Source organism: Apodemus sylvaticus, chromosome 12 (genome assembly GCF_947179515.1).
Source record: "Apodemus sylvaticus chromosome 12, mApoSyl1.1, whole genome shotgun sequence".
NCBI classification, from domain to species: domain Eukaryota; kingdom Metazoa; phylum Chordata; class Mammalia; order Rodentia; family Muridae; genus Apodemus; species Apodemus sylvaticus.
This window is the reverse complement of record NC_067483.1, coordinates 47525278-47549197: the sequence shown is the minus strand read 5'-3', so window position 1 is coordinate 47549197 and position 23920 is coordinate 47525278. Positions and strand designations below refer to the sequence as shown.

Genomic DNA, 23920 nt, shown 5'->3' with positions numbered 1-23920 from the left:
AGCCTTAGAAAACATGTAGAAAAAGAAAAGTGCTAGTGAAGCTAATTGGTGGTACTTTTACTATTGGCTCTAATGTAAAAAAAAAAAAAAAAGGAAAGAAAAGAAAAGAAAGAAAGAAATCTTAGGAAACTTGAAGTCAGAGAGACACAGTCTTATTAGTTAAGCTAGGGACCTATTATGGTCAGGGACCAAGAACAATGGTGGCAACACTGGCTGTCATGACTCACGGAGGCTGGACTGATGATTGATTGTTTTTTTTTATACCCATTTCTGCCCTCAGCTTCCTGATACAAGCAATTTAGTGAGGATTGCTAATGAGTAGCTATTCATTCTTCAGATTTATAGCAGATATTACTGATTTTTTATAAAAGTTTAGATTTGTGATTCTTTTAAGATTCTTACAAGATTAATTTTAAAGATAAATAATAAAATATTTACTACTTGCTGTCTGCCAGTAAGAGAACCTGGCTGAGTTATTTGCTTACATTTTAATAATCTATAACAAGCTGCTTAGTTACAAATGTACATGAGTTTTTAGAAATTGTTTTCTTTACCTGTTCTATGTATAATGATATTTCTTATAAAGGTATTAGGAAACACATTTTACTTTTTACAATTATTGAGTAAAATAAATCAAAAATGAAATCACATTGTAATTTTACACTGCTTGAAAGATTTTTCTGGGATATATAAACTACGAAAGAAAAAAACAAAGTGTGGGAGTTAGAACATTGTTGCTACCAACCATCAACTCTGTGTATGTATGCATGTATGTAAAGCTTGTCTGTGTGTACCATGTATGCATGTATGTAATGCTTGGAATCGGCTTGCTGGAGATTTCTCTAGCCATTTGTAGAGGCTCTTCCTGATTGTCAACGTGACTATATCTGGAACGAACTACAATCAAGAATTGGAAGGCTCACCTATGATCCTAATCTGGATCCTAACCTGGATCTTGGCATGGAGATGCTGAAGCATAGTGGCTATGAATTTCAGAAGATTAAGACAAGGAGATCTCCGAGTTCAAGGTCATTTGGGATAAAAGGCATGGTGGCACAGGCCTTTAATCTGGGCCACACCCTCTGCTGGAGATCTATATAAGGACATTGGAAGAAGGAAGACTCACTCACTCTTCCTTGTCTGTTTGCCTTGTGGGATCGAGCAACTGCTAGATCCTTGGACCTCCATCCACAGCTGACTCGTGGTACTGAGCAACTGCTAGATCCTTAGACTTTCATCCACAGATGCTGCTGACCATTGTTGGGGAGTTGGACTACAAGGTATAAGTCATCGACAAATTCCCTAACTATATAGAGACTACCCATACTTTCTGTGACTCTAAACAACCCTGACTAATACACCATTCTATCTGTAAATGTGTATATCTATAGGTTTCTATGCATGTATGTGTGCATGCATGTATGTATGTATGTACACATGTATGTTTGCATGTATACATTGTACACATGTATTTGCATATATTATTGAACTCTGCCTTTTGCTTCATACACTCACTTTTGTGTGTGTGTGTCTATGTGAGAGAGAGAGAGAGAGAGAGAGAGAGAGAAAGAGAGAGAGAGAGAGAGAGAAAGAGAGAGAGAGAGAGAGAGAGAGAGAGAGAGAGAGAGAGAGAAGAGAGAGAGAGAGTTTTCTTTCCTTCTCTTTCTCACTGGCCCCAAAGAGTTAAAAGAGCTCATGGTATTACTGCTGGAACCAGGGACTGCCAGTCCCATTAAATTAGACTTTGTCCCCACAGAAAAAAGTCTGCTGAATAACTTATTTAGCCACTGGCTGCCATAGGCAGCAGCTCCTGTAAGTATTTGGATCCACCCCCAGTCACCAGCTTTAAGCACTGGCCCCCAAGAGATGCTTGCCTCAGTTTACCTAACACATGGTAGTCAAAACTTGCATTCTGTTTGTATGTGCTTAAGGCAGAGACTTTTTTTTCAGGAATTTTCACATAAACATTGGAATATCACCCTAAATTTCTCAAGATTGGGCAGTGAAAACAAAAAGAAGGGAATCCTAATTGTCTTTGCAGGAAAACCAATTATTCCATGTATTTGATTTATTTAAGAATATGATCTTCTTGCTGGATATACTAAAAATGCTTATGTTTTAACCAGAGATTGATTAAGACAATTCCTGAAATGATCTCTGGTAAAGAAATGAGGGGGTTTCTTCAGTTTTGATCTGTCTTTTCTTACATAATTAAATCTAGGCACATACAGGTTTTATGGATGCCTTTGTAGTTTTCTTTACAAAACAGAATGTATTCTTAGCATAGCTACTTGCTATTGAACATATCAATAATGCACAGTTTTCTGTAAAAAAAAAAAGTAACAATGAACATTTCCACCCCTCACCATGAAGGTAATTGTCCATGACGACTAGGGAGTATCTTGGAACAGAAGTGATCACCTAGAAGAGCAGGGACAATTTCTGACTGCCTTATGGGCACAAAGTAGAGACAACGTTGAGTGGGACCATACGATGGGCAGGTTTGTTCAATTCTGTAAGCATTTGCCCCATAACCTAATTATTAGGTTATTTAAATTGAAATGTCACAAAAACACTCCGAAGATGAAATTTGGATTTGTGGATCCTTTTTTTTTCCCTGATGTTTTATTCCATATACTTGATTAATTTTCATGTTTGTGCTTTCACCATTCCTTCTGCCATACAGGTGGCTCAAGTTTGGTGACTTTACAGGTATAAGAAAAGGGAGCCTATGTTGAAGGGTTGCTTTCAGAACCTTGTCTGTGAGGCATTTTCTTCATTGTTAATTGATGTTTGAGGCTACAGTCCACTATGGGTGATGTCATTCCTAGGGAGGTGAGTCTGGTTGTATAAAGAAAGAAAGCTGGACACCTCAGGGAAAGCAAGCCACTAAGCGTTGTTCCTCATTGTTCTCTGCTTTGTGCTTCAAGGTACCTTCCTTGAGCTCTTCAAAAGCATGCTGGAATTTGTAAGCTAAAACACATCCCAGGGTGCTTTGGGTAAAGGATAATTGACAATATCTTAGCTGGTATGAAGGGATGAGTGGCCAAACCTTGCCTGCTAAACTGCCAGAACACACAAATGCTAATTCAAATCCAACAGAGGGATTTACATCACAGATTAGTGCTAATTAATTTGACTTGCCACTGATCGACTCATTTCCTATGTCTTGGTACTTTTATATTTCCTTTCCTTTATCCTCTTGCAGGAGAACATAAGTTTCCTTATAATATAATTTTCTTAGTTTTGCAGAAATTAAAGTGGACTCAGAAGGAAACTGAAGGGCAATTTTCTTAGTTTTTACAACTAAAACTAAGAAAGGTTTCAGCCAGGTGAAAGAGAGACTCCAGTAGCTGTTGGGAGAGAGAAGATAGATTTAAGACAGATAAACTTGGCTTTTCATTATCACTGAGGTATGCGGGCTAGGCATGGGATGTCTGCCAGCAACATCGTGGAGACCAGGGTGAGATGTTTTCAGGGTAAGCTTGAAAATGCGAGAAGTGGTGGAGACTTTAGGTTGGTCTGTTATTAGAAATAAATAATATAATATAATATATAGAGAGGGGGAAAATACAAAACTTAATTCTATTCTGAAAGTTGTCGAGTTTCTTGGCTAGGATCTGTGAATTAAAATACAGGCTGAGGGGTTGGGGATTTAACTCAGTGGTAGAGCGCTTGCCTAGCAAGCTCAAGGCCCTGGGTTCGGTCCTCAGCTCTATTTAACAAAAAAAAAAAAAAAAGACAAAGTAAAATACAGGCTGAAGAACTGATATTCAGACTCAGTAGAGGGAGAAAACCCCTCATTTAACTAACTCCCCCAGATCTCCCAGGAACTAAACCACTAAGAAAGAGTACCCATAAAGGGACCCATGGCTCCAGATGCATATGCAGCAGAAGATGGCCTTGTTGGACAAGGGAGGAGAAGCCCTTCCTTCGTACTGAGAAGGCTCGATGCCCCAGTGTAGGGGAATGCCAGGACAGAGAAGCAGGAGTGTCTGCATTGGTGAGCAGGGGGAAGGGGGTGGATTAGGGGATTTTTTGCGGGGGGCAGGAGAAATAAGGAAAGGGGACAACATTTGAAATGTAAATAGAGAATATATGTAATAAAAAAGACTAAAATAGCTTTACAAGCAAAGTTATAGATTCATAACTCAATCCAAAAATTCAAAAAATTTTCCCTGAAAAATATATTTTTATGTACATTTTGAAATAACTATGTCTCTACAGGACCCACAAACAAATAAACACCAAAAAAGGAAATTCATTTTAAATTATTTGATTACCAGCTCTTGTTAAATTCTGCTAGACTCAATTCACCCCAAATGCGTTAAAAATTATGCAGCTTCTGAAATAAATCTATTTTATTTATTTTGGAGATTTAAAATGGTATTAATTCTCCATTCTCTTTGCTACCATAAAATCCTCCCCTATAACGTCTGCTGCTCTCTTTCAGTGGCATTGGTTTCTTTTTATTTATGATGCATATGGTCCTAAATATATTAACACAACTTGATCACTCCCTATAAGGTTATATGCACAAGGCTAACCACTTGGAACTGGATAACCAATTGCCATTCCCTTTCCTGGAGAAGACAATTTCTCCTGTTCTTAGAAATCCTAGTTGGCTGTAATTCTTTGTGGAGGATCCAGGACTCCTTATAAAAGGAAATTAGTGTTTGAAATATCATCCAATGCTCACTCACTCACTCATTCATTTATTCACCCATTCATCCATCAGCCAGGTTCAGAGAAGGGCTGATTTGTGGTCAGTTGTCTAGTGGTATATATCTTCTCTAAATGACTCTTGCCTGTTAGTTAGAAATGAGTAATTAATATGTTCATGCCTTTCAAAAAGACAATGATTTATTACTATCTTGGAATCAAATAATTCATTCAAAGAGCAGATCATAAAGATTAAAGCAATTCTATATCTGTTATAATGAAATTAAACATAGCACACAGTAAGTAAAATAACACATTTAGTTTGAAAACTTTCTTTTATAAAAACTTTAATTATCTTTTGCAAAACGTGGAAGGAAAATGTATATTGCTATCTGTGAACCTCATCATTAATGTACTTTCTCTTTATTCTCTAAAGAAGTTGCTTATAAGGATTACATTTTTAATATGGCATACATCAGTTTTCAATGAACGATTCTGGGCAATTTTATTACCTGTATTCTGCATGAACTACTACACTGTAAGAACTTTACAGTGTACATTCTTCCTATTAGAGCTAGAAGTTCTTATGCAAATTTTCTGGGTGTGGTTACAACAGATTATTTACATGTTTCATCTTTAACGGTTATTGCCATTTCAAGGCAAGTTAATTAATTTTCTCAGGATTATAGATGTGGGAAACTGAATTTCTATTAGGTTAGGAACACACTCAGGTAGTAAAGTTAATGATGTCAGGAGAGACTCCAGGTGGACACTGTACCAGATGGCCTTTGCTGCTCTCTGTAATAGCTTGCTTTTATGATTTTCCATTCTGTTACATGAAACTGGCAACTATGTAGCTCTAATTATCATGCACAATGTCTAATACATACTTTAAAAATACCAAGTATGTTCTAAGGAATGATAGGCTTTTAATACCTTGATATCAAACTAATTATGTTTTATGAATATATAAATTGTAAGTAGACTTGTGATACGTTGAGATTTTCAGAAGGAAAGTTCATAAAATCATAATTCAATTTGTTACTCTGAGACTCACACCTAAGTTTCTCCCTGTGAACTATGAGCTCAATCGGTAAACAGAAGTACTTGATTGTGACATAGTCGTTGTTACCAATGAAGGTAGGAAGATGAAGGGAAGCATGGAGAAATAGTTGAGGATATTTGAATTATCTTTATAATTCAGTAGGCTACACATTTCCTTTGGGCATCTAAAACTCATTCACAAAATGGAAACTTTCCAGTGAAGTTTTCAAATGATTCTAGAGCAATCCCAAGTGACTTGTGATTTATAAGTGCTTCTTACTCCACTTCTCCCAAGTCTTCTCTCAAGTATATCTGTCCATGCTCAGTGATTACCAAAATGGATATTTACACCTGCACTAGTTTAATGAAAGATGTGAAAGAGCGACAATAAGATTGCAAGTTCATTCCTATCCCGAATAGATTACTGCCTGACAATATTGCATTCTAGATACAGGCAAGTCTTGGGTCACTGCTAGGAAAGAAACACAAATCAGAACACAGTCTGTCCTGAATCATAACAGTTACTGTACATTATATTTTAAAGAATTTATTATGAAGTATAGAAACAAAATACATCGTTATTTAAGGGAAGAATTATTCACTTTATTGTGTACCAGTCACATTATGTACTACATGCTTCATGATCAAATGAATAAACAGACACTCTAAGGTCAGTTTCCATGTCCCATGTCCATTCCTCATGCACAGATAGAATCAAATACATTACTTATAGAAACCACAACATAAAGGATAACAAGGCTAGGCTCCCGATGCATACCTGAACAGAGTCTGCACATTCACAATCGTCTTGGCATCTGCCATGTAATCTTCCTCTGCACTCATGGTGCTTTCTTTGTCCACAACCACCATGTTGGCAGCAAAGGTCACTCCACACCTGAGCAAATCATCTAGGCTTTGATGAAAATTCACAAGAACAAAAAAAGAAGGTCTTTAAATAAACAGCAATACTGCACTTAGCACCTAAATGAGCTTATTTGTAGGCTTATGTATGCATTCTTATAGCTGAAGTTATAGAGAATACAGATAGACATGAATGGGAACTGTAAAGCTATATGATGTGCTCATATGAAGTTCAGGATTCATCAGATACTAGCAGTTGCAAAGCATCCATATTTGGAATCTGTGCTCAGTAACAGTATATAAACAGTTAAATAGAATGTATGACAATGATTCATGCTTATAGCTAGTGTATTATTTCAAGGACAAAACATTCTAAGTGGTCCAAGTTGCCAAGTTGCTATTGATGAGAGCATAAGAGGGGAAATGGCTATATTAATTTAGACAATAAGCTAATGTAGAAATATAAAGTATATGCTATGAATATATATATATATTTATTGTCATTTGTTTCTACATTACAATTGAGTTGTGTGTGTTTGTGTGTGTGTGTATGTGTGTGTGTGTGTATGTGTGAAAACAAGTTTTTAACAAGAAATTGACTAGTCTAAGTTTCTTTGTCTCTATTGGGTAACTAGAAAAACTAGGGTATAAGTAGTTGTGGACTATTCTGGTCAGTTTTTATTCTTATATCTGTAAAATGTATTGACTGGCATCTTCCCTGCAAGTTAAAGAAAGGGATGTTTACCATTAAAGCTGAACCTGGGCATCTGCTAGTCTCAATGTCTTTGCTTTGTACAGATTAGAAAAACAGGACAAAAAAATGGGGTGAGACTAAACTTGACCTAGTAAACGGATCAGGGAGTTACAAGGATTGGTGGGGACAAATAAGAATATCAGTTAATGTCCACATCTCCTGATTTAAACTAACAGACTTAAAATGTAAAAAAAAAAAATGCAGTCACTACTGATATTAATTGAAGATAGTTTCCAGACATTTCAGAAAAGCTCATGAGGGGTTAACAGACCTCAGAGGGTGATTATGAAAGCCTCAGCCTAAGACCTCTAGGAATAATCTGGGGGTTTGGTGGGGAGACAAATACTGCACTTAAATTTGGTGCTTTTCTCTCAGACTGATATTTTATAGCTGAAACTGTTTACAGAACATTTCTTCCCAAACTAAATTCCCCATGAGAAAAGAGGACAGACTCGTGACAGCCAATCAATACAATGATCCTCAAGATAAACTCCTAGTGTTCTAGATTTCCCTTTTGTGTAGGAAATTCACTGTACTTTTTCCTGAATCGATTAAATGATATTTTAGAAATGACCCAGCAGGGACTGGGACTTTTTGCTAGCAGTAACATGCCTTTCAGCATGCGCAACTCCTTAATTTAAGTGACAGCAACACAGAAAATGTAAGATGTGGTCCCTTATGGAGAATTTGGTGATGACTCAGTCTCATTCTCTTTTATTCACTTAAGACTTTCAAGGTATTTCCTTGCATTTTCAGCCTTTACAGACTTTTCTACATCAAAATTCTCTCCTATAATGTTATAGAACAAGAGCAACATACACCGGTAAGAAGTTGGTTTTATCAAGACAGAGCCAAAATGATTTTGAAATTTTGAAAACAGAAGATAACGCTAGACAAACATTTTGCTAGGAGAGCTTGTTCTAAGATTCTTGAAGCACCCTGATTTCAAGTGCATCTGTTGACTTCATCCTTAAAGTATGTCCTGCGGTAGTAACTCAGGACCGTGAATTATTATTTAAAGATGCATTAGAATTTAGAGATAATACAAAAGGTTGGGATAATATTAATGAAACATGTAGAATAGTCTGGTTCATAGGCTTTAAATTTTCTAATTAACATTCTAGCTTTTCTGAGTAGGCTATGAACGTATTCTTATGAGTCCTGGGTATCTTCTCTCTGATATATTTCTGCTTTTTAATCGCCCATAGCCCCTTTTTAAAAGCATGCTGCTTTACTCTAAACAGCCACCAGATGGCAATAGCAGCCAATAAAAGCCATCGGAGTGACACACTCTCACCAGGGATGCCTTTTTACTTTTACATGACTCAGATTTTCCAAGTTGGAAAATGTGAAATTTGCAAGTGTGAGGAAATATTCTCGTTTAAATGGTTTTTATTTTTATGAAAATTTCAAATGTAAGCTAACAAGAATTATACAGGGACACTCCATATATAATTCCCTCTCTAGTACACACACGTGCATATAGATATGGTGACCAACTTTCAATAATTAATAGTCCACAATCAATCAATCCTCTTTTATCTTCTTCTTTGGAATTTAATATTCTAGTTTTCTTTTTGGCCATCACAGATATTTTACAGTTTTTCATGCTATTAATCTGGTGTTAATTTATTTTTCTGATTAATGGTGTCACAAAAATGTTTATGTATATTTCATATTTTATGTTAATTCACTGCGTAATTGCATGCATAACATAATCTTTTAATTATCAAGTGATTTAATTATGAATTGTGAAATTTTCTTGAATAAATTTTCAAGAAATTGTTACTACTTACATTGAAAGTATGGAAATGGTCACACTGCATTGCAATGTGGAATTTTAAAGTACTTTTGGATGCCACTTTATCAATAACATTACTGCAAAAAATGCGGCTTTTGCAAAAGCTGCAAGATTGAAACAGATTTGCAAATGTGTGAACCTGATCAATTTGACATGCAGCAGGGTCTGTTGCAATTCAGCAATGGATTACAGCTTAGCAGTATGATGGGGGGACACAGCCCAGGGGCATGTGCTCTGCATGCATAGGTCACCATATTTACTGTACCAACACGACAAAGTACACTCATCATGCAGGAACAAGACACAGCACTTGACAGATCACAGGACACTACACTTGTCATGTGCCATAGACATTGTCACCTACTTGTCAATAGAGCCCACCATGTAGTAAACCATTGGAAACCAACAGATTGCATCCAGAAAATGCATATCTGGCCTATGTAGCAGATGGGTTACAAAATGAAACACAGTGTCACAACAGGGGCAGCACTTCTAGGGAAGGGAAGCAAGTTTGTTTAGTTTGCAATTCCAAAACCAAAGTCAAGATACATCCTACATCGATCAACCTTTTGCTTGAGAATATAATTGCACTTCTCGTGCAATTCATATGATACATTAAGAACTGTGAGTTATAAATCAGAAACATTATGGCATAATTCTGAAAAAATACAGATATTACTCTTGATTAAGACAATACTTACTATTTCAGTTACCCAATGCAGAAGAGAATTTGACAATGAAGAGCAAAGGGTTCTCAGATCACCTTAAGCACTACAAATGACTCCAAAGAGTAATCAATAAGCTTGAGTTTCAAGAAAGCTTTCTCTAATGAATATGTATATATACATATACATATATATGTGTATATATAATCACATCATACTTCGCGTCTTATGTATCTAGTGTATAGTCTATATACGCATGAAAAACTGTTGCATAAAGTTGCATTGACACTATATCGCCTTTGACTTTACTGTCTTACCCAGGTACACTTTTGAGCAAATGTTAATTATAACTGAAATCTTTACATGTAAGCACAGCAAAGGAAAGAACCATAGACTTTAATCTTGCTTAATAAGTTACATCCACTTTATAGCTCTTTTTAAATTTTTTAATTAGATATTTGCTTTATTTACATTTCAAATGTTATCCCCTTTCCTCATTTCCCCTCTGTAAACGCCCTATCCCGTCCTCCCTCCCCCTGCTGACCACCCCCCCTCTAAATTTCCTGACCTGGCATTCCTCTACACTGGGGCATCCAGCCTTCACAGGACCAATGGCCTCTCCCCTCATTGGTGTCTGACAAGGCCATCCTCTGCTACATATGCACTGGAGTCTCCACGTGTACTCCGGTTGGTAGTTTGGTCCCAGGAAGCTCTAATTCATGCATGCATTCACTGAGCATATATAGACCCAAAAACTGGTCAATGAACTTTTAAGTGTATTATTTCATATTAAAGAGTAGCCAATCAATTTATATCATGTTAAATTTTAAATGCATACAGAAAACCATAAGAATGCAATTTTTTTCTAAAGCAAAAATAATCCTGGGAGCACCCAGGAAACAAAATTGGGGAATATTACAGAGAGATAATATTTACTTTGGGTGTTGGCAGATGAGAAGCAATTTGGCATGAATGAGACAGGAGGGAAATTCCAGGTCAAGGTAATGAGAGAAAAACTTGCAGTTTCCCAGATGATGATTCTCAGTTGGATCAATTCTGTTCCTAACTATTGTCTTCCTATTGATTTCCCTCCTATCTCTTTCAACTCCGAAGAAAAATAAAGTTTAATATGGCAATGTAATAGAAAAGCAAACTTCCCAATGATGATAGTGTTAAAATGTTGACTGAATTCTTCTGGATATTCAACTTATTTGTAATATTTAAAGGAACAGTACTATTATATTGTATTAAATTGACACAATTCTGTTTGAAAATTCAGAATTGTTTAATTCATAAATCACATAAACTTTTTGTAATCATTACTAGTTTATTGTACATATAATATTGGTATGCTCACCATTAGATGACTTTTGAGCATCAGTTTAACCAATATATCAAGCAAAAATAGAGTGAATATTATTCAGTATTTAACCATCTTTAAACTTCTTAATCAATATTTTAAGACATGTATTTACAGGGTTTAGGATGGAGATTTCAATTCAATTTCTAGACACTTTCTTGCTTCTAAACATTAGGAGGGCAGCTGAAGGGGTTTGCAACCACTTAAGAAGAACTACAATATCAACCAGCCAGATCCCCCCTCCCCAAGCTCCCAGGGACTGAACCACCAACCCAAGAGTATACATGGAGGAACCCATGGCTCCAGCCACATGTGTAGCAGAGGAAGGCCTTGTCTGGCTTCAATGAGAGAATAGGTCCTTGGTCTTGTGAATGCTCAATGCCCCCCCCCCAGTGTAGGGGAATGGGAGGGTGCGGACGGGGGAGGGAGTGGATGAGTGAGAGAACACCCTCATAGAAGTGAGGGAGGGAAATTGGATAGGGGTGTCTGGGGGAGAAACTGGGAAAGGGAATAACATTTGAAAAGAAAATATCCAATAAAAATAGACAAAAAAATATTAGGAGGGCAATATTTTATGCCTCTCGATACACTTCATAATTTCAGAAGTGTGGGTAAAGATACAAGCACCAAAAGCTCTGAGAGATAAAGGTGGCTTTGGTCTAAAAAGTCATTTTGATTGTATCTTTTGAACTAATTTTAATTTTCTAGATCTTTTGATTTTGCCTTTTTAGATACCATTCATAGTTATTAATTGTAGATTTGTACATGGGTTTCCATGATATCTATTTTAATCTCGAATCTTCTTTTAGGATTAGATTATTCCAATTTTTTACAGTATTTCCCTGAGGTTTTTGATGTTACTGCCGTTTATTTTTTTTAGTTTTTAGGTCTTTGGGTTTTGGGGTTTTGGGGGGGGGTGTTTTGTTTTTGTTTTTGTTTCTTCAAGAGGTCTCCAGTCTATACTTTTTGGAACTCTTGAATAATTGAATCACTAAATTCAGGAAGTGACTTAAATTTTTCTGAGTAATAAACTGTACTCAGGTCTCTTGAGCAAATAAGACTTTGTACTATAGTCACTGTCATTTTAGAGATAAAATTCAAGATGAGATTATTGCAGTTTTTTTTTCTCTCATGACTGGTAAAGATGATAAACTGTAAGTTTTACAAGTGTCTTTTTAAAGAAATCTCATGAATTTTAATTATGATGTATTTACAACATATATTTAAAATGAATAAGATATCTTCCAAATTCTTAGAACTTGCTTTCAGATATGGATTCATCTTTATGTGACTTCAGCAATCTCAAGGGGATAATCTAATCATCCAAACCATGTCAATCAGACTCCCAGTGAAACACAGTAACTAAAGACAAATCTGTGGTTTAAAGAAACTAGAAATACAAAGAAATACAACTTTGCATTCATGTATTTTATAGCTATTCATTTATATGAATTGATAACATTAGTTAATATGTAAGACTGCTTAGTAATTTAGTTACACACAGTTGGTCAGTTTTCCTTCTCATTGGGAGACAGTGAATTGGCAAGCATAACTTTACATTGAGAAGCATTATTATTGAGAAAATAAAAAGACACATGGAACATCCATTGAAAATATGTCCCTTGTCTCTTATTTATTCCAAAGTATGATGGAATGATTAATATAGACAAAAATTATGAATAAAATACAAACAACTGTGTATTTTCTCTCTGTCAAATAGAGAAGTCTATCTGTTCTATTAGAAGCCAAATGAAAGAAGCATGACAAAAGAATCAAGTTCTATAACCTTCCTGAAAAAGTGATCATATGAAAATATATGTAACAGTTGTTATTTATATACCACATATAAAACAAGTTTTTTATACGTACTGAAATATTTTAGTTTTTTTAAATCTAAGAGTTAATGCTAAGTGTGTCGAGGAAGTAGATGCACATCTAATAAATTTATAAAATTTATAAAGCCAAACTAAACAGACAAAATGACCAGTTATAAATTTTAAAAAAAAATCAAAAAATATACAAAGCAGGCAATGATTTAAAATGGTAATAAGTAAGCCCGTCTGTGAATTGCGGCTCTGAGTGTAGTGTCTAATAAGAACACAGGCTGTGAATATAAAATCTTATACCTTCATAAATATCTCACAATACCGAACATATATTAAAGTACTAAGTAGATCAACATTGCGAGACACTAAAATCACACATTTTGTAGATTTGCAAATTTCAATAGAACCCCTTCTGTTCAAACGATTAAGCACAATATTTTTATTTCAACATCAAGCAGAGAATGTAATGTACTTTTATGATTAAAGTTAATTTCATCAGTATTTTACAACTACATTTAAGTAGTCATTTTATTCTTGTAATTGTTAGGTCAGTGTCGGAAGAGATGGCTCAGTAGCTAAGAGCATCTGCTGCTTTAGCAGAGAGCCTGGATAACTCCCAACACTGGCAGGGCAACTCCCAGCTCTATGACTCCAGGTCCAGGGAATACAACCCATTTTCGCCATGTACAGTACCAGTACCAGTCAGGCAAGTGTTGCACAGACATTCAGGAAGGCAAAACACCCATGTATGTCTAATTTTTAAAAACATAAAAGAGTTTAAATTTAGTTTCAAGTGCTTAATATCAATGTGTGTGTGTGTGTGTGTGTGTGTGTGTGCACGCATTTACTTGCAGTATGTGTTCAGAGCTTGGGGTATCTTACACACTAGGCATGCACCTTTCTACTGAACTACATCTCCAGACTCTTGTTTCCTTATCAACTGGATTTTTACATAAGACCTTTCAGTAATTTAAATAGTAACAATGTTAAGGTTTTTATAGCGGAAGAAAAATCTAGCATTTTCAGGCTATCACATATGCCAGATCTTATGCTAGTACATTACATATATTATCTAAGTCTCCGAATAACTTGAATTTTCTTATACTTTTTAAATTAAAGAGAAAGCAAGATGGGGCTACAGAATTTAAAAAATAAAAGTGTCCCAGGCTGCTCTAGAGGCTCAGTTTAGATATCATCTCAATTCTGTCTGATATAAAACTGTATGTTACTATAGTTTGTAAATAAGCTGAAGTACTTAGGTACTGCATGCAAAGAGGTTGATTGATCTAATAAAAGATCAGTGTAAAAATTACATGGCATCAGCATGGATCTGGAACTTATTTTGTCTAAGTTTGGATAATATATTCCAGCTTTGACTTCCAGATAATTTTTAACTAGATGACCTTTAAGGTAGAGGCTATAATCAAAATATTGGAAATCATTCTAGCACTACAAACAAAGGAGAACAGATGGTAGAACCATCAGAACTGACAACACTCTGATGAACTGTGGAAAGATCAGAGTGGGTCTGATGAGCCACAGGAAAGATGTTTTCAATGTGCCAGACCTTAACTGATGTACCACAGAAATGTACAATTCTTTCTAGTTACAAACATTCTGAACATCCTATTATGTGTTGAAAGTATAAATTGTATTTACATTTTAATACTTCATTTTTACATTTCTTTTATTGTTATATATTGAATTAATTTTTATTTTTTATTAATTTATCTCAATAGGCATTCACAAGGACATAGTGAAGGAAACCAGAGAAGGGCAGTTTTCAAATATTATGTGTGATGAATCACATTCAGAAATTAAGGCTACATAAATAATCATAGGACTATAAAATCCTGATGAAAAAAAAAAAACCTATCCTCCAGGAATCTGAAACATTAGTGACTTTTTATTCAAAATCAAACAGAATGGGATGACTTGGCTCAGGTTAGATATGTAGCATATCTAACCTGAGGTAAAAGACCAATGACTGAGTTAAGATTACTTCACAAGACTGGAGACTGAATATAAAAGAGTATACCTCTGTTCCATAAGCAGAACAACACTCCTAAATTTAGAGAAAATGAATAACTTTAGAGGCCTAGGGAAGAGTTATGATTCAGGACCCCAGATTTAATACTTAAATAATGTGAGGAAGAGGACAGACTGGTTAGGCCTGAGGACTGACAGAGGATCCTCTGCACACAGTCCCACTTTTTCTTTTGAAGGTTCTTACTTTTGATTTTATGATGGGGGGCTTTAATTGAGTTGGTTTGATCTAGTCATTCACAGTGAGGACACTTTATGACAGTCTGAAATTCTGCCTATCTTAAATTCCATTTGTAGTGTTGACAAACAGCTCCAAACTGAGCATTTGACTTAGTTAACCAAAGTGTCTGTAGTACCAACTTAATTATTCTGCAGAGTACCTCCAGAATTCAGAGTATTGAAAAAGCCTGGGAGAAGCTTGACAATCCCTCTGCTCTTATAAACATTCTTCACCCTGACTGTCACACTACTGAGGTTTGCTTTCATATGCTTTAATTTCTTCTAACACCACACCCATAGCAACCAATTTATTCACAGTTAGAGTGAGGGGCATTGTAACTTGAACGTAAAATATTTTCACCACTTTATTCCGAAACCTGTGCATTGATTTGTAGGATTTTCAAAATGTTTAAGTAGTCATATTTAACAAAGTCAGTCACCCTAAAAAGTTCCAGACATAACATTGTGATACAACATAATTTGTTTTTGATGGTATATGAATATTAGCATAAGTAAAACATTCAGTGACATCCCATGGTATAACACAAAGACACATCAATAAATGCTTCTCAAATATGTCAATTGTTATAAATGATAACAAATGACTAAAGAACAAAACTGCTCAGTTTTAGCAGGTATCTTTAAAGTTTGTTAATTAAATTAAGGAAATTTACAATAGATATTTAAGTAGCATCTTATCCACTGGTCCTATGAGTAAAGCCACTGGTCCTATGAGTAGGTGACCATTCACATATTAATTTCAAGTAAAAGTTGGCAATGATATTTAACTAGAATTGATAAAACATGATCACCAACCAATAGCGGTTAACATCATAGCATAGACTCTATCTCCCAATGATTTGTGCACCATAATGTATCTGATTTAAAACTATCAGTAAATTTAAGGAAATGTACAATTAAATTAAAAATTCTGGCTGGGTATCTTAAAATATACTTACGGGTTATCCAATAGCAGAACTATGGGATTTAATTCTTTCTTTGGTCTATAATATGCCCTGAGAGGTACAATAAAATTATATAATCCATTTCCAGCTGTTTCAGCTGCAACTATAATTAGTTTATTTTTGAATCCATAGGCTTTTGCGTCCTCATAGTAGTTATGCTGGCAACTCTAGAGAAGAAAAATTATACAAAGAAATGCCATTTTTATACACCACTAAAATTTGGTGAGAGAATGTAGGATATATGGTTATGTAAAATTTATCAACCTAATTTTTATTTAGCAAATTGGAACACCATTGCATTTGTCTTTGCCCAGTTCTCCAACTTGATGAAGGAAATAAAAGTGTGATCAATAAGGAAGAGGAGTGGGAAGTACACGGCTGGATGCTGAGAAAGGACTGTGTGCACTGGTTGTAGTGTAAGCTAAAAGTTGTTGCTGTATAGCCACACACTGTCTGCTTTCTTATAGATATGTGACTTCTGTTTCAAACGCATATTAATGTTATGATTAAAAAAAGCCTTAGGGATATTCCCAGTCCTAGCTACCTAGAGTGATAAAATGAGAAAAAAATTAAAAAAAAAAAAAAGAAACAAAAAACAAAAGATGAGTAAAAGTAAAGAAAAGAAAACTGTGTTGTTTATGTGCAGACAAGGCTTAACTAGAAAGAAGCAACACACAAGAAAGAAAACACAGCACTTGGTCAGAACTCATCACAATGCTGGGTGAGAACAAAATTGTTGGGGAAAAAATGTGGCTATTCCTAAGAAGTTAGACTCAGAGGAAATTAAATAACATTACTAAATCAAGTCAGCTTTTAAGCTCAATTATCCACATGCCTAATGGCTGCAGTGTTTTTTTTTCTTCACCATTATATGTCTCTACATGGACTTCTTTTTATTTACCTGAGTTAATGTTAGTTATTTCTCTTTCTGTTAATTACTATGAAGTATCCTTTTGCTGTTATCCTTTAATAAAATTATTTTTAAAATGGGAAAATGAAGCACAGCGTGGGAATAAAAACAATTAAGACCTATGAAAACTACAGATTTTGCTGTTACTAGATTCAGAAAATAATGTAAATTATGTTTGACTAAAAAAGTAGAAGCACTTAAAGAATTAACAAAATCCTATTTAATATCCAAGGCAGTTGTTTAAACATACTATATTTATTCCTATATAGCCTCTCAAATTGAGCAATGTAAGTCAAAAGTTAATTCGGAGCTAAAGATGCAAGCCAGTAGTGAAGCACTCTCGGAACTTGTTTGAAAGACCAATCTCAATTTCCAAAACAAATGCTGAAAAAAATTAATGAAAGCTACATATTTAATGTAGCCGAGAGAAGCAATTGCAGAACAGAGATGAAAATCTTATTTCAAGTGCTAAATACATGCCAAAACTAAAAGCTAGAAGCTAAAATAGGAATCACAATCAGAAAGGAACCTTATTCAAATAATTATTGATTGAGGATTTTTGTAAAAGTGTCCAAGCCACGGGCCTCAGAGAAGTCAGTGAATTGTAACACTGAATAAACATAATGGTACAGTCATAGACATTATTATGAAAGCATAGACCAGCCAAGACTATGGGATCTGAATCAACCAAGAAGAAAGAGTGAATATCAATAATAATGACAGATATTTATAGTGACCAGAAGGACAAAGGCATTAAGAAAGTGATTACTATGGAACTGGAAACCAAGCAAACTGTCTCCTTAGGAGGAAAATAGAAGGAGTCCAAGGGAAAACAATAGGGGAAATTTGTCAACATCCAAATCTCATTGGTAGAAAGTCTAACAACTGAAAATGGGGCAGTAGGGAAATAATCCAGAAAAGTAGAAGAAAAAGGAAGGAAACAGTAAAGAATTGGGGCATAGATCTTCAAAAGATGCAGTATGGAGATTTTAGTTCTGATATACAGAATCTATATTTGAAAAACGGGGAAGGTACACAGACACTACTGCTGAAGCTAAGAAGTGCTTGGTGACAGGAGGCTGACATAGCTGTCTCCTGAGAGGCTTTGCCAGAGTCTGACCAATACAGATGCAGATGCTCACAGCCAATCATCAACCACAGGGACTGAGCACAGCGACCCCCAGTGGAGGAGTTTGGGGAAGGACTGAAGGAACTGGAGGTGTTTGCAACCTCATAGGAATAACAACATCAACCAAGCAGATCCCCCCAGAACTCCCAGGAATGAAACCACCAACCAAAGAGTACACACTGAGGGACCCATGGCTCCAGCTGCATATGAGGATGGCCTTAGTTGGCATTAATGGGAGGGGAGGCCCTTGGTCCTGTGAAGGCGCAGTGTCTCAGCCTATGGGAATATCAGGGCAATGAGGCAGGGATGGGTGGGTGGATGGGTGGGGGAGCACCCTCATAGAAGCAGCAGGGAGGAGGGGATGGGATATGGGGTTTGTGGAGGGGAAACCGGGAAGGGGTATAACTTTTGAAATGTAAATAAAATAACCAACAAAACAAGCAGGGTTCACTAAGAAAAAGGGCTGGAGAATACTGATGAGCTGATGCTTAGAACAATTAGAACTTCAACATCCATGAAATATCATTACTATATTTATGAACATATGGAAGGGACACAGTTAAGAAAATTCAAGGAGACAATGTGAAAATAGTATTGAGAATCCTTGGCCAGAATAGTCAGCTGACACTGGGACAAAGTGGTGAGGTCATCTTAATTCATACACTTCAGAGACACAATGGAACCAACTGATTAATGCCATCCTGTAATCCCAAAGAAAACATCCATTTTCAAAGCAAATCCTATAATACCAGTCTAATATTACTGGTACAACCAATAATCTCATATAGCCATGAAGCAATAAAACTGCCTAATTTTCCTGTAATAATGTAGCAAAAGGTTTTTGGTAATCTGCTTTTAAAGGTCTTCTCCTGCCCTCTTTCTCTGAGAGCTGTACCTTACAGTGAGATTTGGATTAGTTACTTGGAGATAATTCAGTTCTACTCTATTGGTTTCCTGATGATGTTTCCACACCCTACAACTATGAGGTTAAGAAAAGCTTTGAGTCCATTAGAAATGAGTCCAGGCACTAATCATGATGGCTAAAATTTATGGTATGCTAAGAACAATCTTAAAGGAAAACATCAAATGTATTCTAAGTGTAAAAGAAAATCTACCTGTAGAAGGGGTCAATGTAGATGAACAACACTGAAACATTAGATCTGTTAATTTAGCAAGCTAACCAGAAATCTCAAATGCTTCAAAAATCAAATAAAAGAAAAGACATCAAATACTAAGGAAGGCCTTGGAAAATAGAATTCCTGGGGTGAGGGGTTGGCAAGCAGGGGGAGGTGGAATGGGATAGGGGTTTTCAGAGGGGTAACTAGAAAAGGGAATACTATTCGAAATGTAAATAAAGCAAATATCTAATAAAAAAGACAGAGGAAAAAATGAATTGATAATGGGACCTCATGAAACTGAAAAAAAGGAATATTTATATACAGATTTTGTCTGAATCATGTGTAGGTTTTCGCCAGAACTTGCACAGGGAAAACTAGTCACTAAAAGTAGAAAGAGCAGTGATAATTATCTTCTATGATCAGGTATCGGTTATAAATGTCTGCGACTCTAGGCAGAGAGCTGATCAGATAGATGGTATAACAAGAAAGAGGGCAGAGATGGATTGAACTGTGAATTTATAAAAGTGGAATTATTTGCTTTTAGGAAAGATTTATAAACAGATTTTTCCAAATCACGTGGAAAGATATATTGATCTAATATGCCTCACAGGATACTTAAATTTCTGTCAAATATGGACTCCATGGGAATTTCACATTTTCATTTTGCTTGGCAAAATAGAAAATGCCTAAGAATAGGCACATACAGTATTTTAGTTTACTTCAGTTGTTTTGGATTGTTTTAATTTTAAAAATGGGTGTCATTTTTGAGTTTTGTGGTTATATTATTCCTCTGGGAGAGAGGTCAAAATAAAGGTTATTCTGGTTACTGGCTTAAGGAAATGGTGATTTGGGAGAAAGGTTTTGCCCTTGCAATTTTCGAAAAGGTGATTTTTGTGTATGCACCTTCCATAGTAATATGGATCAGATTTGATAGAGGGAGACCCCAGAGAACTAGATTCTAGAGAATCAAAAATAAGTTACTATTTTTTTTTTAATATGTAGGGGGTTTTCAGAGGAGTAATGAGGAAAGGGCATACCATTTAAAATGTAAATCAAGCAAATATGTGACAAAATAAAAATAATAAAAAAAGAAAAATAGAATTCCTGATGCCAAAGAAATGACATGGGGGTAATTATGAGCAAGAGAAACAAACATGCACAAGCTGACTTCAGATATTTAAAGCCTGGTGCTTACAAACATTCTATCTCCTTTAAGAGCAGCAGGCAGCATTTGTAACAAAGAAAAGAGCGAGAATACTAACAAAATGTATGGAAACCCAGCTCAGTAATCAAACACCTTGAGTTAAATGTAATAACATAGGCCTTCTAAGAACACTACAGAAGTCATAGCATTAAAATTATGTTCATTTTACAGATATGTGAAATGAACTTTATTTGTGATTTTCTCAAGTTGCACAGGCTGTGAAAGGGTGCAGGTGGTATAATTTTAAACACGAATAAACAGTAAAAGAAAAAAAAATCCCTGTTTATGATGCAAAAGGCCCTGAAAATTCTTTAGGGTTTGTGTCATTCTGCCTCAACCTGTTTCCTCATTCCTCCCAAGTAAAACTCATCAAAGGAAAAGAGCAAAAAATGCTCACATTCTCAGAGTGTTTTGTTTTGAGCTGATTCTTTAAGACACTCAGGCAGGAGGAGAAAACTACAAACAAAATGGGAGAAGGAGATATGTCAGCTTCAGCCTAGTCATAAATGCATGTAAATCTCATTTAGTCAAGAGATTGTTTATTAAGGTCTAGACTTGATATGCGAGCAAACACACCTGATGGTTGACTAATAACTAAAAGTGGTTTGAGGGTCTTGTGCCCGTCTTCCCTATTAAAAACCTACCTGACTGGTTGACGTAACTGGATAATAGAATAGAAGTATAAAGCATTTATGTGACTTTTTAGTGAGTACAAAAAGTAAAACTGACCATTTTATATAATCAAGTTTATATGCTAATATATTTTATTCAAATACTATAAAATTATTTAATTATTGTGCCATAGCTTATGCTATAATTTTATTATTAGAGAAAATAAAACCAACAGGAAAACATTACCTTGTCTAATCTTAAGCAGCAAAAGGGCACTTTTTCTTGAAGGAGGTGACAGAAAGTAGGTGAGCTTCCTATGTATGGAGAATAAGGTGGGTAGCCTTTGGCATACCTGTAAAGCAATGTGAGAGGTTACTGCTGGAGTAATCATGGAAGCTGGGACCCACAGATTTGACCCAGATCTACTGCATGTTTAAATTAGAATTAGTAAATCTATGCTTCTATCATGTTATGAAAATCACATTGTTTAAGAAGAGCGAGGTAAATTATGATGAAATAGGAGTCACTAAACCTGCATTTTAAAGTACTAATAAAAATGTTTCCTGTCATGTAAAAAATTATATGAACTTTGAGTTCTTCATCCACGAACTCAGCATCCTGTAACATAGCCATTCACATTCATGATTAATTAAGGGGGCATTTGTGTTTGATTCACTGAGAAAGGTGAATGACTGAAAATATGCTATAGTTGTTTCTTTCTAGAAAACATTTCCCAATCTTCACCCTTGGATACATAAACATGTATACATAGCAAAGAATAATATCATACCTTACAAAGTATATTTAAAATAAACTTTATTAAACTTTATTATTATTATTCATTATCCATGCACACATAACTAAAGGGAAGAAGTATTTTAATTAGTAAAAAAGAGGGTTTTTCCTGAAATTGTTCTTAAAATATTATCAAAGAAATACAGTTTGTTTACTGACTTTTAAAAACAACCACCTGCACATTTTGGCTACACTACTTTAGAACATGGAATTTCTAAAAGGCAGAAGCTTAAATGTTAATTAGTAAATAAAAGGAAATTACTCAAAGAAATATTTTCTCATCCAAAATTTTTGGTAGCTTGTCCCAGACACCATGAAGCTAAGGCCTTGCTGAAACTATTTTCTAAATAACTATTGGTTGGGAGGGAAAATTGCACACATATTATAGACTTAGAAGCTGACAACCATTATTGTTACCCTAAGATATCTTTGATTTTTCTATTAAAATTTCCTTCTACCACTCTATGTTTTAGAAATCTAAAAAAAGAATTTCGTTCACACTTCAAAACATCATTTCCAACAGGGATGGTTGCTGCAGGGATGGTTGCCCAGTCTGCTGTATTCTACAGATAAACTTGCATATCTGAACCACAAAATACTCTGAAACAAGACTTTATCTACAAGTATGTTGACATTTTTTGAAACAAATAAAAATTGTGGATGAATTTAAAGTAATTTTCTGTTTCAATAGCTGCTCAGTTTCAGTTATTAAAACGTTAAATGAGCTTAATGAACTTTATTTATAATCAGCGATGGCTGTGCTTATATTACTAGTCCCAGAACTACTTATGATGCCTAATGCTGTCACTTGGAACAATACATAACAGGAACATGCTTTCTCACTCATTTCAATTAAGCTCTATATAACGCAATAAGGTGGCAATCATATGTGATTCCTAAAGAGAGAAATTATAGCAAGATCATTTATTTGTAAACAAGTATTATAAGATGCAACTGGAATGGCAAGAAATCTTTGTGATAAAAGGATCAATACTGTAGGCTATTGTTCCCTCAGCTTTTCTATAGCAACTCATGTAAACAGTTATATATAAACACAGTAGGTCTAAATGTGATGGCTACTACACAGGTAGGTACTGTAAAAGACTGGAAGCTTAGTAAAGAAAGAATATGTTTTTGATTTGTAAATTTAAACAATTGCTAACTTCCAGATAAAAGGAGATGTTAAAAGCTGAAATGAGAAAACACTTTCTGGAGAAGTCTGAATATGTCATTAGATAAACTGTTGAATTTCATGATGATTAATTCTGCTGGTCAACTTGATAAGCTTTAGAATAACTTAGAAAACATATCTCTAGGTGAGGATGCTTTCAGATAAGACTAACAGATGAGGGAAAGACCACCATGAATTTGGGCAAGTTCATCTCGGGTGTTGCGATTCTAGACTTCACAAAACTAAGAAAGTCAGTTGGGTACGGCCATCCCACCACCTCTACCTTTTAACTCTATGAACAATGTGACCAGCCGTTTCCTGCTTTATTATTAATAAAGAGGTCATGACATTGGCAGGAAGTTAGGGGTACATGGGTATAGTTGCAGAGTAAAGTGAGGATGGAAATAATGTAAATATTGTGTCCATGTAAGATATTCTCAAAAACTTAGCATAAAAATGTGAGAAAAACACAACCTAGAAAATCAAACCTACTCCAAATTTGAAGATGTTTCTTCATCTGGTGTAGTTTCATCTTCAGACTGGTCACTTAGGAGATCACATGTTTGAATTGATGATGTATCTGCCACCTCTAAAACAGGAGCAATGCTAGGTCTTCTTAATTCTTTGCCTCCCTCTGAAGGAAGAGCCAAGGTAGGACCACTTGATGCTCTACAGCTTGTGTCTTGCAAGTCTATAGCCACAGTACCTAACACAATAAAACATAAAAATCTATTAGCACATTTTTACTAACTGGGACATAATGATCATTTGGTAGTGA

The 23920-nt window shown here is 35.3% G+C and overlaps 1 protein-coding gene across 1 annotated transcript in view; it reads right to left on the bottom strand.

The window, feature by feature from the left end:
- The window catches only part of LOC127697044 (potassium channel subfamily T member 2), a 145034-nt gene that overhangs the window by 29329 nt on the left and 91785 nt on the right, over positions 1-23920 (bottom strand). Inside the window, exons 10-13 of the mRNA XM_052199920.1 lie at positions 23635-23848; positions 21423-21528; positions 16198-16370; positions 6485-6619 (exon numbers count right to left, since the gene is read on the bottom strand). Coding sequence (XP_052055880.1) covers positions 6485-6619; positions 16198-16370; positions 21423-21528; positions 23635-23848 — 628 coding nt within the window. The remainder of the gene's footprint in view (positions 1-6484; positions 6620-16197; positions 16371-21422; positions 21529-23634; positions 23849-23920) is intronic.